Below are 14,646 nucleotides of genomic sequence, written 5' to 3' on the forward strand. Positions count from 1 at the left end.
GCGTAAGCAGAGGGGATTCTAGAGGTCTGCCAAGTCCTTTCAAGCCCAGGGGTTTTACAGCTACATGCAGATATGATGTCTTCAGATGTATCCATTTCTTTCTTCAAATTAATTTTCTGAGGAATTCAAGACTCTGGAAAGGGCATGCATCTCTGAAGTAGACAGAGTTTCTGGACAGAGGTCTGGAGCCTTGTCTGTTGCTTATACCACTGAGCCCAGAGCCCGGGTCAGGGCTGTGCTAGGCTAGCAGCTATTTCTCAGAGTACCAAAGAGGCTTAGTGACTATTTCTCAAAGAATTCTAGAGTTTTGCTCCAGACTAAAAATTCCCCCTTTATTTAGTTGAATAAAGCATGAGACAGAGGCCACACTCAGGCCAGTCGGAGGTGAGTTCCCAGAATAGTTGTAATGATACTGAAGTTGCCTCTGATCACCCTTCTGCTCTCTCCCCTGCCCTAGGTGTGCCGGCATGTGAAGAACGGGGACATTCTCCTCCTGAACCGACAGCCCACCCTGCACAAACCCTCCATCCAGGCACATCACGCCCGCATCCTTCCCGAAGAGAAAGTCCTACGGCTCCACTATGCCAACTGCAAAGCCTACAATGCTGACTTTGATGGAGACGAGATGAATGCCCACTTCCCCCAGAGTGAGCTGGGCCGGGCCGAAGCCTCTGTCCTGGCCTGCACGGATCAGCAATACCTTGTTCCCAAGGTAGGTCTGACTTTGGGGCCATTCCACAGTTATTGCCGGCACAACTCGACTCTTCAGATCTGGGCCCTCTCCAGTTCCTGGAGTCAGTGGGCCCAGGGCAGAGGCATGTGGAACACAGGGTCCTGGCTACTTTCAGGTGGAGTTTCCGGCCCTCTAGTTCCTTAGAGCCAGGGAAAGGTTTCTGTTTTGCTGCCTCTTAAATGGAGAAATTATAAGTCATCACCAAAAGCTGAGTTTAGCAGCTACATAATAGGCTTAGATTTGTAGCTTATTAGCCTATGGCAAGCATTAGCATCCCAACTGTGTTGGTCCCCATGATCCTCAGATGACTTTGATCCTTTGAATTATGATCGAATGAATTTTAAGAGACACCTTAACTCCAAGTACCCAGATGAGGTCCCCTCCAGCCCACGAAGGCATCTTCTCTTTGAATCCCTTCCTTCTCTCTCTCACTGAGGCTGGTCCTCAGAGGCCTGGCCAGCTGACTCATTCCTACTAAGTGGCAGAGATGGAGTGAGCATGTGCTCATGGGAGCAGCAAAGCGGGGAAAGAGCCCCATCCCTCCTTACTCCTCATCACTCACGCAAAGACCGGAGGCCTTTTAAACCATAAGTCTCATGCATCAGTGATTCACAGTAATACATCATTCACTTGGATTGTGGTAGAGTATGAAAGAATTAGTAGTAATGATAATACATTTCCTACTGTACCACTTGGAAATGTGGCTACCATTTCCAAGTACCTTTTCAGTGCCAGACAGGATGCGAAGCACTTTGGAGGCTTCTCCTTTTACCCTCCCCACAGAGGGTGGAGTAGGTGCTACTAATGTCCACATCTGCACATGAGGAAGTGGTGTAACTTGCCCCGAGACATGTAGCTGAGAAGGAGAAGGAGGAACCAGGAGCTCCTAGATCCTCGGCATTTTGTTCATTTCCCTCTGTGGGTCCTGCAGCCCTTCTGCAGGAGAGACAGAGACCTTTGCAGTCTGAGAAGCACTAGATTCTGCTCAGAGATGTCCAGCATTGATTACTGCCCTCTCTTTCTGGGAACTTCTCTTTCCCCATCAGTCATCTCTCTCCCTGGGACTCAGGCAGGTGGCCAGGGGCTAGTGCCCTAGCCTCTTTTCCCACCAGATGCACCACAGTGGGTTCATAATGAACACAATTGTTTAACTTTACTTTCTGTGCCTACCTTAGCCGGCTGTTGATTAGTGAAGGGGCTGTAAGTAGCCAAAGTTAGGGCCCACTCAGGGCACTCGGAAATTAGGAGAAATAATTTTACTAATTTTTACTAATGTACTAATAATTAGATGAAATACTTAGAATGAGATAAGTTTACTAATTTGAAAATAGGCTTTTGTCTTTTCATGTAAATGGTAACGGTCATAGCTATAGTTGTAGTGGCAGTAAAAGCTCACCTGTTAAGTACTTCCTCTTCATTATGCACTGCTTCACACAATTTGCCAACATTCTCTTATTTAGTCCTCACAACAGCTTTATGAGGCAAGTGCAATTTTTAGATGAGGAAACACGAGTGAGTAACTTATCAGCCAGCAATGAGGTCAGGATTGAACCTAGCACCTGACCCCTAAGCCCATATGCTCAGCCCCCTTGACAGGCGAGGCTGGAGCTAGGTGAGGGCAGTAAGTAGATGCCAGGGCTGAGCTGGCTCTCTGACTCTCTACAGGCAGCATCACATTTCACCACAGGGAACACTACCAGAGAGCTGCAGACGGTTTAATTTTGCTGGCAGAGTGACCTCTGGACATTAGCTGTGTAAGGAGTTGGGGCGCTCTGAAATTCTCAGACCAGTGAACTTGAATGTTCTATACCTGATTTTGATTGAAAAAGATAGTATAGGGAGCTTCATGTTTACACCTGTCCTGCAAATGCCTGACCTATTTAAATCCAGATGCGCCTCGTCACATGCTCCCATGCCTATGAGTTTTAGGTCGGTAGACAGGCAGAACACAGGTAAATAGGCTTATATCAATAAATTAATTTTCTTTTTTTTTTTGAATTTATTTTTCAGTTACAGTTGACATATAATATTGTATTAGTTTCAGTGTACAACACAGTGATTAGACATTTCTATACCTTAGGAAGTACTCACTCCAATAAGTCTAGTACCTACCTGAACCGTACATAGTTATTACAATATTATTGACTATATTCTCTGTGCTGTACTTTACATCCTTTTGACTGTTATAACTGTCAGTTTGTATTTCTTAATCCTTTTCACATTTTTCACCCAGTGCTCAATCCCCCGCCCTTCTGGCAATCATCAAATTGTTCTTTGTATCTAGTTTGTTTCTGTTTTCTTTGTTCATTTATTTTGTTTTCTATATTCCACATGTAAGTGAAAATATATGGTATTTGTCTTTGACTTATTTCACTTAGCATAATACTCTCTAGGTCCATCAATGTCCTCACAAATTGTAACATTTCACTTTTTTATGGATGAGTAATATTTCATCATATGTATGTACTACTTCTTTTTGATCCATTTGTCTATCAGTGGACGTTTAGGTTACTTCCGTATCTTGACTAATGTAAATAATGCTGCAATGAACATAGAGGTGCATATGACTTTTTAAATTAGTGTTTTGGATTTTGTCAAATAAATACCCAGAAGTGGAATTGCTGGGTCATAGTGATAGTTCTATTTTTAATTTTTTGAGGAACCTCCATATTGTTTTCCATAGCTGCTACACCATTTTCCAGTCTCACCAACAGTGCGCAAGGGTTCCCTGTTTTTCCACATCCTTGACAACACTTGTTTGTGAATTTATTGATGATAGCCATTCTCACAAGTAGGATAATCATATCTTATTATGATTTTAATTTGCATTTCTCTTGTGATTAGCAGCATTGAGCATCTTTTCATATGTCTGTTGGCTGTCTGTATGTCCTCTTTGGAGAAATGTCTATTCAAATCCTCTGACAAATTTTTAATTGGATTATTTGTGTTTTTGATGTTAAGTTGTTTGAGTTCCTTATATATTTTAGATATTAACTCCTTATCGATATATCTCCCATTCAATAGGTTGTTTTTTCATTTTGTTCATGGTTTTCTTTGCTGTGTAAAATCTTTTTAGTCTGATATAGTTCTGTTTATTTTTTCTTTTGTTTCTTTGCCCAAGGAGATGTATCCAAAAAAAAATATTACTAAAAGCAATGTCAAAGAGTTTACTGCCTCATTTCCTTCCAGGAGTTTTATGGTTTTGGGTCTTACATTGAAGTCTTTAATCTATTTTGAGTTTATTCTTGTATATGGTCCAAGAAAGTGGTCTAATTTCATTTTTTTGCATGTATCTATCCAGTTTTCCCAACATCATTTATTGAATAGGCTGTCTTTACTCCATTATATATTCTTGCCTCTGTTGTCATAGATTAGTTGACCATATAGACGTGGGTTTATTTCTGGGTTCTCTATTATGTTCCATTTGTGTATGTATGCATTTTATGCCAGTACCATGCTATTTTGATTATTATAGCCTTGTAGTATAGTCTGATATCATGATACTTCCACCTTTGTTCTTTTTTCTGAAGATTGCTTTGGCTACTTGAGATCTTTGTGTTTCCATATAAATTTTAAGATTATTCTAGTTCTCTGAAAAATGCCATTGGTATTTTGATAGGGATTGCACTGACTCTAGATTACTTTGGGTAGTATAAACATTTTAACGATGTTAATTCTTCCTATGCATGAGCACAGTATATGCTTTCATTCATTTGCATCTTCAGCTTCTTTCCTCATTGTCTTATAGTTTTCTGAGTACAGGTCTTTTACACCTTTGGTTAAATTCCTAGTTATTTTATTCTTTTCGATGCAATTGTAAATGAGATTGTTTTCTTAATTTCTATTACTGATAGTTTGTTATTGGTGTATAAAAATGCAACCAATTTCTGAATATTAATTCAGATATATCCTGCTACTTTACTGAATTCATTTATCAGTTCTAATAGTTTTTGGTGGTATCTCTAGGGTTCTCTAAATATAGTATCATGTCATCTGCAAATGACTGTTTTACATCTTCATTTCCAATTTAGATGCATTTCATTTCTTTTTCTTGTCTGATAGCTGTGGCTAGGACTTCCAATAGTATGTTGAATAAAAGTGGTAAAATTGGACATCTTTGTCTTCTTTCTGATGTTACAGAGAATGCCTTTAGCTTTTCCACATTGAGTACAATGTTAGCTTTGGGTTTATCATATATGGCCTTTATTATGTTGAGATATGTTCTTTCTATAGCCACTTTGCTGAGATTTTTAGGACAAATGGATGCTGAATTTTGTCAGTCGCCTTTTCTGCATCTATTGATATGATCATATGATTTTTATCCTTCATTTTGTTAATGTGTATCATGTTAATTGACTTGCGGATATGGAATCATCTTTGCATCGCGGGAATAAATCCCACTTGATCATGGTATTTGATATTTTTAATGTATTGCTGAATTCAGTTTGCTAATATTTCGTTGAGGATTTTTGCTTCTACGTTCATCAGGGATATCAGCCTATAATTTTCTTTTTTTGTAAAGTCTTTGTCTGGTTTTGGAATCAGGGTGATGGTGGCCTTGTAAAATGAGCTTGGGAGCTTTTTTGCCTCGTGAATTTTTTGGAATAGTTTGAGAAAAATAAGTGGTAATTCTTTGACTGTTAAAATTCACCTGAAGCCAGCTGGTCTGGGAATTTGGTTTCTTGAGAGTTTTTGATTACTGATTCAGTTTCATCAGTAGTTAATGGTTCGTTCAGATTTTCTGTTTCTTTTTGATTTGATTTTGGAGGCTTATATATTTCTAGAAACTTATCCATTTATTCCAGGTTGTCCAGTTTGTTGGTATATAATTGTTCATAGTAGTTTCTTATAATCCTTTGTATTTCTGTAGTTTTGGTTGTCACTTTTTCTCTTTCATTTCTAATTTGTTTGGGCCCTCTGTATTCTTGTTGAGTCTAGCTAAAGGTTTATCAATTTTGTTTAGCTTTTCAAATAACCAGCTCTTGGTTTCATTGTTTTTCTATGTTATTCTCTTTTAGAATATTTCATTTATCTCCACTCTGATCTTTTTTCTTTTTTGACGGGTAATACTGTTTATTGAATTAGATTTTCCTATTTACAACTGAGATCACATCTATATATTATCTTGCTAGCCTACATAGATACATTACTTCTGATGAGTTTAGACTTACAATGAATGGACTCAATCATACAAACACATACACACACACACAATCACACTCATTGTTTTAAAACAGTAGTACGTACGTTATACTCCTCCTATAAAGCCAACTTTGATGATTAAAAACAGCTAGTTTCAAACATCAGTCTGATTTTGAAGATGAACCAAGATGCACATTATATGATTCTGAAATCTATTTTAACCATTTTGTACAGTTGCTATCTTATTGGACTACAGTATATATTTTTAAAAGGACACCGATGAGAGGCATCGTCTAGTGTTAATTCCCCCTTCTCTCAAAAACCTTTGGCCAAGACAGGACCCAGTGGTACTTCAGGAGCAGTCCCATTACTGCTTGGAGGTAACAGAAGCAAGCCACACCCTCCCTTAATTCTACCACACTACGCCATTCACAAATAGTTTTGAAATTAGAACCTATACTATCATACTTAAAAACTTAGGGACATGGAGAGTCAGCTAGAAAAGAAAGTCATAGGTTAGTAGGTAAGTAGGTGGGCACATGAAGGGCCAAGCAGCTCTGTCTAACACCTGTGTATGTGTGCTTTAACTAAACAAGTTCAGGAGGCTGACAGGAATAGACCTGCTCAATTCATCTTCCAAATCAGAACAAGACTAAAAAGCTCGGGCTTGAGTTTTCAACTATGCCTAGGTTCTGCCAGTGATGAGGAGCTTGTAAGTAAGATCTCTGTTCTATCTGCGCAACACAATGCATGCACACAGCATGCCCAGCAGCTGAAGAGCTGCAAATGCCAGCGCTGCCCAGATAACATGCATCATGATTTCTTGTAGCTTCTTCACAACTAGAGCCTCATACCCCTCAGAGCGAGGTTGGAGGGATAGGCCAGACTACCATAACAGCTGCTGGAGGTCTCTCTACAGCAGCTGAGAGGGACACTCTGGTTTTTGGTTTCTTTGAACCAGTCAGTATTTTCCCAGTCTGAGTAGCTGTGAATTCCACAACAGTGCAGCTGTCTCTATATATAATCTATAGCCTGGCTAGCGGCATCAAGGTTGGTTTCATTGTAGGTCTTACATACTTTCTGAATGCTGTGGTCAACCTCATTTTCCACCTTTGCTCTATATATGTATCCCAAAACCATTACAATGACTTCTGTGACAAAAACCCAGGGTTGGATGATGACAAACGTGGCCAGTCCACAGCAGCTTTCGTGGATTGTGGCACAGCAGCCAATTAGCCCAATAATGAAAAGTAGGGTTCCTACAGCTATGATCGCTACAGCAGGAATGAGAGTGTACACATCTTCAAAGAAGTGGTTGTAGTCATCATAAGTGATGAAGACATAGGCTCTCACAAAATGCTCACTGCCCCCAGAAGATGAGGTTGAGAAACACCAGCACGGTCTTGGAGGAGGTGATGCTGCACTGGCATGTGATGTAGGTGGTCGCTGGGGCCCTGCTTGGAGAACTGGATGCGCCCACCCAGCGAGGCCGCAATAGTGAGGCCTCTCCACTCTGATCTCTATTATTTCCTTCTTTCTACTCACTTTGGGCTTTGTTTGTTCTTCTTCTTTTAGTTCCTTTAGGTGTAAGGTTAAAATGTTGATCTCAGATTTTTCTTGTTTCTTAAGGTAGACCTGTATTGCTATGAATTTCCCTCTTAGAAACTGCTTTGGCTGTGTCTCACAGATTTTGGGGGTCATCATGCTTTCATTTTTATTTGCCTCAAGGTATCTTTTGATTTCTTCCTTGATTTCACTGTTTAGTAGAATGTTATTTGTCTTTCATGTGTTTGTGTGTGTTTCAGTTTTCTTGTAATTAATTGTTTTCATACCATTGTGATCGAAAAACATGTTTGATATGATTTCAGTCTTCTTTATTGGTACTAGTTTTGTAGTGTTAACATGTAGTCTATCCGGGAAAATTTTCCATGTGCACCTGAAAAGAATATATATTTTGCTGCTTTAGGGTGAAAGACTCTAAAAATAGCAATTAAATCTGAATGGTCTGATGTGTCATTTAAGGCCTCTGTTTTCTTGTTGATTTTCTGCGTGGATAATTTATCCATTGATGTCAATAGGTTGTTAAAGTCCCCTGCATTTACTACTATTCATCTGTCCCTTTACGTTCATCAGTATATAGCCTGGCCATGCTTTATATATTTAAGTGTTCCTACATCGGGTGCATAGATGTTTACAAGAGTTATATCCTCTTGTTGGATTGACCCCTTTATCATTATAAAATACCCTTCTTTGTCTGTTGTTACAGCCTTTGTCTTAAAGTCTATTTTGTCTATTATAAGTATTGCTACCCAGCTTGTTTTCATTTCCATTTGCATGAAACAAAGTGATGCAAAAAGAAGTATCTTTTTCCATCTCTATACTTTCAGTCTCTGTGTGTCTTTCAATCTAAAGTGAGTCTCTTGTAGGTAGCATATGTATGGATCTTGTTTTTATTATTCATTCACCAGCCCATGTCTTTTGATTGAAACATTTAGTCTGTTTTCATTTAAAGTAATTATTGATAGGTATGTATTTATTGCTATTTTATTAATTGTTTTCTGATTGTTTTTGTAGTTCTTTTCTGTTCCTTTCTATTCTCTTTATTTCTTATATGTTGATGACTTTCTGTAGTGTTATGTTTGGATTCCTTTCTCTTTATTACTTGTGTATCACTTTCAGATTTTTGGATTGTGGTTACCATGTACTTCATATATACCAAGCTATCTTTATAGTAGTCCATTTTAAGTTGATGGTTCCTTAAGTTTGAACACATTCTAAAATAACTACAATTTTTACTGACCCCCTCCACATTTATGGTTTTGTTATTGTGCTTTACTTCTTGTGTATGTGTGTGTGTCTGTCCCTTAATTTATTGTTGTAATTACACATGATCTTCCTACTTTTGTCTTTTAACCTTTGTGCTGGCTTTATAGTTAGTCGAATAAATTAATTTCTTAACAAATAAAAAGTAAAACATTTCTAGGGGATTATCTAAGAGTTCACTTCACTTTTATTCAATTTCTTTTGTCCTAGGTAAAGAGCTTTTGATTCTTGATACATTTCATTTAATTTTATTCTTAATGTAAATGCCAAGAGGTAGAATCCTTATGTTTACTGATGATGATAAAAATAGAACACATCTTGACATACTTTGGTGGCAGTGTCCCAAGAGGACAAGAGCTGGCTTTGTTAAACTAGGAAAGCCATTTTTATTGGTCATGTTTTTGGAGTATCTTTATTTCCTTTTGTTTCCATTTCTCTTTGTTTATTATTCCGTTTCTTCTCTATTTCCAGATTCTCTTCCTTATCTAACCATAGTATCCAATTAAAGTACTTTTTTTCTTGTTGGTTGTATGTATTTAATAGAATTGTAATTTGTCTTCTTACTTAAAATAGGAGATGAATAGAATTTTATTTCTTTTCCAGAAAACAGTTAAACTTTTTATTTATGTGTTTCTTTGTGGATTAATTTATTTTCTTCTGGGTTTTTGTTTGTTTCTTTGTTTGTTTGTTTTTATTGAGGGCCAATGCTTTGTGGAAATTCTTTTAACAAGACTTGGGAATAGTTTCCTGGCTTCTACTAAGTCAGCTAGAAGATTCAAGTCATGTGATATTCTGATTCTCTAAGCATCTTAACCAGAAACTTTAACCGTAATGGTATTTTGCTGTGATAGTAAGTGGAATAGAATAGCTGACAATTATCTGGGTTTTTGATTCAGAGATGATCTTTCTGATCCTAAGCAGGATTTAGGAAATTCAGAATTATAAGTAGACCCTTAGTAAATTGCTTTAATCAGCATTCCTCTGTATAATTCATGATTATTGCATTGAAAGCAATTTAGTCATTAAGATAATTTTCTAGTCATGTAGAAATCTAGATGGAGAGAGGAGAAGGCATGGAATAGATCACGTAACCTGTAATTAAGTTTTTTAAAGGAATAAAACAGAAGAAAAACTCTCTGTCTGCCTCCAAAGACTGTGGGATGAGTCAAATGCGTAATACTGGTTTGAGTTTTTCCCCCAAGCAAAATAAGACTATGTTTTTGGAACAAAAAACGGAGTATAAATTTTTATTCAGATTGGTACTCAAAGCTTTCATCAGAAGGGCTGTGTGCTCCATTCGATCTTGCCTTTCATCTATAACGTCTATTCAGCCTATCTGTAATAATTAGCTTTGCGTTTACATAGAGCCATTGTTGCAGTATTTAGACAATTTGACAAGCATCGTTTTTAGCTTTTGAGTTAGTACGTGTAGTTAAATTCCTGTTGTTTCTCCACAGCTGCATTTGTGAGTTCCTTTAGCCCTATTTATAAAACATAGCCATAATGTTGGATAGTATTAAACAAATCATCAAATGATAACAATCTTTAGATCCACAGCACAGACTTTTCTCGAGTTCCCATAAACATTGAAAAGTTTGCAAAAACTGCTTCTCAAAGAATGACAGTGAGCACAACTATTTTTACTTTAGTGTGCCCTGTGTTGCTGTGAGCTTAGACCTATAGATAAGGTTCAGGAGACTGAGGATCAGAAAGCCTGTGACGCATGTCAAATGAGATAAATGTACCCACCAAAACTGGGGCTTTTATAAAAGCCCTTGTTTGGGCATCTGGTAGGTAACAGTCTTTATTAAGGGCCCACTTGAACACGTGCTGCATTGTGAAAAGACACTCATAATGGACATTCTTTCCTTCTACAATCATGTATGTCAAGACTTTCTCACAGCCCTCTAGAGGAACCTCTACCTAAACCCCCACCTCCTTGCACCAGCTGACTCCAAGTCACTCCTCAGGCCTGGCTATAATACTGCCCTTCATAGAGCCCATTCCCAACTATCCCCCTGCCTCGAATCTGTGTGGTGATCCATTCTGTTGTTTTCCTCCATGGCATTTAAAACTCTCCGTGTCAGTGTACTTATCCAATCATTTGCTTCTTCTAGCTCTTCCTCATCCTAAAGGATCCATGTTTGTTTGGTCTACTGAAGTACATTGAAGGTCTAACCCAGTGCCTAGGCAACACAGTAGGCTCTCAGTAACTATTTGTCGAATGGATGACCAATTTAGAGGAGAACCAGGCCAGAAATGTATGAAAAATACTAAAGCATAAAACCAAAATATAAAAACAAGAACATAGCTAACAGCAGCCAGGCCAAATTTATGCCTAAATGCCAAAAATATGCTGGAGTAACTAGAACCAGATGGGAGTATGGAGAGAAGGCTTTGGGAAGTGAATGAGTTTGAAGCAGTTTTAGTATAGAACTGTGGGCAAATGGCAAAGGCGGGAGCCGATCAGTCAGGAAGCCCTGGCCCTGTGCTGTGGGAGGCAGTTTGCTCTCAAGATGAGAGGCCTGGGCACTGGCCAACTGAGGCTGTAGGGAAGGATGACATGGGGCTATAAGGCAGGGCTGTTGCTCATAGGTAGCCTCCAAGTGGATGATTAAGCGTTAGAATGTGACTTAAACTTTATCTTTGTTCTTCTCTTATGTTTTGGTTTGTAGGATGGCCAGCCATTGGCAGGCTTGATCCAGGATCACATGGTTTCAGGTGCAAACATGACCACTCGAGGTTGCTTTTTCAACCGGGAGCAGTACATGCAACTGGTATACCGAGGACTCACAGACAAAGTGGGGCGCGTGAAGTTCTTTCCTCCCGCCATCCGAAAGCCTTTTCCACTATGGACGGGAAAGCAGGTAATTGGGAGAAAACAACCAGTGTGTGTATAAGGAGGCAACTGGCCACTCATATAATAGGTTTTATTCTCTGGAGAGCCCACTCCAGAGACAGAGAAATGACAGCTCAAGCAATAGTCTGATTTTCTCTTTGATGGATTGGTTTCCTGGGTCCGGGTGGTTTCAAGGGAGTATCTACTAAGAGTAGGCTACATGGTTTCTGTCCTTAGCATCTAACTTAAACTTGATATCCTCATAATCTAAATATGGTGCTTATAGGTAGGTGGTGGTGTTGATGTTAGTATTAGTCATATCTGTTGGGAGGAGCCAAGCGCTTTGCAGAATACCTTAACTCATCTCCCATTTGCCCCAAGAATACTCGCCAGTGGCACTTAGGGCTGCAGCGTTTATCCCAAGATAACTCGCCAATTATAGTCCTAACCTTACTCTCGGTTTGCCGTGAAATATTTTTTTTATTATTTTTTGCATCGCTCTAGTACATTGTTAGTCTTTGGAAACAAATGACATCATTCTGTTTATAGCATTCTGTTTTTAGTAGTGGTATTTCCATTTACAAAATATAGTAATTCTTGATTGCTGAAAATGTCAAATTCTAGAAAACGTAGCATTCCTGTGCATGATGTCAATGCTGGCAGTGAGCTGCACTTTTTTTTTCTAAGCAGGAAAAGGGTTCAATGTATTATTTAATCCTCACAACCAGCCTGCAATGCAAACACTATTATCACCATTTAGCAAATAAGGATATTGAGGCTTAGGAAAGTTAAATTACATGCCCAAGTCTATAGAAGACAGTTGGAATTCAAATCCAGGATTTTCTAACTCCCAAAGCATCACACTATACTTCCCTTTAAAGTAATATATGTGGTGACTAAATAATTCAGTGCAATAAAATATGTGCTTCTGCTGTTGGCTGGGTCTCCATCAGTTTTAAGGCCCAACTACTAATCAGCTATGTATTCTAGGCTCCGTGGACCTCATTTCACATCTATAAAACCAAGAGTTTTAGGTTGACGATCTCTAAGGTCTCTTCCAGCTCTGCAGTTCTTTAAAGTCTGTAGACCTGGGTCTTGACTGATTTTTAGTTGGTAAACCAACCTTCCATTCCTGGGATAAGCTTTACGTGGTTGTGAGGCATTATCCTGTCTATGTATCATTGAATTCAATTTGCAAAAGTTTTGTTTAGATTTTTTTTTTTGTATTTGTATTCATAAGGGATATTAATCTGTAATTTTCTTGTAATATATTTGTCTGGTTTGGGTATCAGGGTAATGTTGGCTTTATACAGTGAGTTGGGAAGTAGTCCTCTTCTTCAGTTTTCTGTAAGTGTGTAGTACTGCTATTTTTTTAAAAAAAAATTTGGTAGAATTCATCTGTGAAGCCATCTGTACCTGGCATTTTCTTTATTGGAAGGTTTTTAAACTAAAATTTCTATTTCTCTAACACATATAAGACTATTCACGGTATCTCTTTCTTGAATGAGCCTCAGTACTTTGTTTTTTCAAGAAATTTGTCCATTTCATCTAAGTTGTTAAATTTATAGGCATAAAGTTATTCATAATAGTTCTTTACCATCCTAGTCTATATTTACAGTCTGTAGGGGGGGTCACCTCTCTCATTCCTGATATTGGTAATTTATGTCTTCTCTTTTTTCTTGATCAGTTTGCCTAGGGGTTTATTGATTTTCTTGCTCTCCAAGAACCAGTTTTCATAGACTTTTTCTATTTTTCTGTTTTCTATTTCATTGATTTTACTTTGATCTTTATTATTTCCTTTTTTCTGTTTATGTTGGGTTTGATTTGCTCTTCTTTCTCTAGTTACCTAAAAACTTGATGCTGACATTGTTGACTTGAGACTTTTTCCTTTCTTTATACAGGCATTTCATGTATAAATTTAACCCCCTAAATTCTGATTAAATACCATCTCTCAGATTATGATATGTTCTGTTTTCATTTTCATTCACTTGAAAATACTCTCTAAATTACCTTTTGATTTATTTTTAACACATGAGCTATTTAGAAGTCCATAATTTAGTTTTCAGATATTTAGAGATTTTTCCAGATACCTTTGTTACTGATTTCCAATTTAATTCCTTTGTGGCCAAAGAACATACCTTGGATGACCTGAACCCTTTTAAATTCATTAAGATTTGTTTTGTGGTTTCAGTTATGGTCTATCTTGGTAAATGTTCTTTGTTTCCTTAAAGATAATGTATAATCTGCTGTTGTTGGATGGAGTGCTTTATAAATGTCAATTAGATTCGCTTCATAGTTCAAGTATACTATATCCTTGCCAATCACTGTCCTTTATCGCCTGCCATTCATTGTCTTGAAAACTATCGTTTCATATTCTTATGTGCTTTTGTTGTTGTTTCTGCTGGGAGAGTAAATCAAGTCATCATTGCTCTAGCCTGCCCAGAAATGGAAATCGATTTAACAGAATATATGGGGAATTTTGCAGTTTAAGATTAAAATCTGTAAGTATGGATAGTTTAGTTCAAGGAGTAGTAAGCTTTTTCTGTAAAAGCCAGATAGCAAATATTTTAGGCTTTGCTGGCCATACAGTCTCTGCTGCAACTACTCAACTCTGCCATTATAACATCAAAGCAACCATAGACAACACATAAATGAGTGGGCATAGTAGTGATCCAGTTTAACTTTATTACAAAAAGAGATGGTGGGCCAGATTTAGCATATAGGCTGTGGTTTACGTACCCCTGATTTAGTCAGCTATATATATTTGTCCACATTATTATTCCTATTCGTATTATTTTTATTATTCCTGTTTATGTTTTCATTATATAAGCGATCTCAAGTTATCTTGGAAGTGAATGGATTATAATTCTTAAGTAATTTATTGTCCAGAATTTGTTAGAATTTTATTTAAATGTAAGCAGTATTCAAAATAAAACCAAATAGCGGATGAAGAATATATATCTAGAGCCATGAATATGTTCATTCCCTTCAATCTGGGAATCCAGCCTAAGAAAATAATCTGAAATATAGAAAAAGATATTTGAAAAAGCAGTCCATGGTTTATAGTGGTAGAAATTCAGAAAACCCTAGATACTTAAGATTGGAGCTA

The 14,646-nt window shown here is 37.7% G+C and overlaps 1 protein-coding gene and 1 pseudogene across 1 annotated transcript in view; one reads left to right on the top strand and one right to left on the bottom strand.

The window, feature by feature from the left end:
• The window catches only part of POLR1A (RNA polymerase I subunit A), a 92,824-nt gene that overhangs the window by 38,384 nt on the left and 39,794 nt on the right, over positions 1-14,646 (top strand). Inside the window, exon 14 of the mRNA XM_023536419.1 lies at positions 11,374-11,565. Coding sequence (XP_023392187.1) covers positions 11,374-11,565 — 192 coding nt within the window. The remainder of the gene's footprint in view (positions 1-11,373; positions 11,566-14,646) is intronic.
• Positions 6,561-9,095, bottom strand: LOC105298530 (annotated as a pseudogene).

Source organism: Pteropus vampyrus, unplaced genomic scaffold (genome assembly GCF_000151845.1).
Source record: "Pteropus vampyrus isolate Shadow unplaced genomic scaffold, Pvam_2.0 Scaffold156, whole genome shotgun sequence".
Lineage (NCBI taxonomy): Eukaryota > Metazoa > Chordata > Mammalia > Chiroptera > Pteropodidae > Pteropus > Pteropus vampyrus.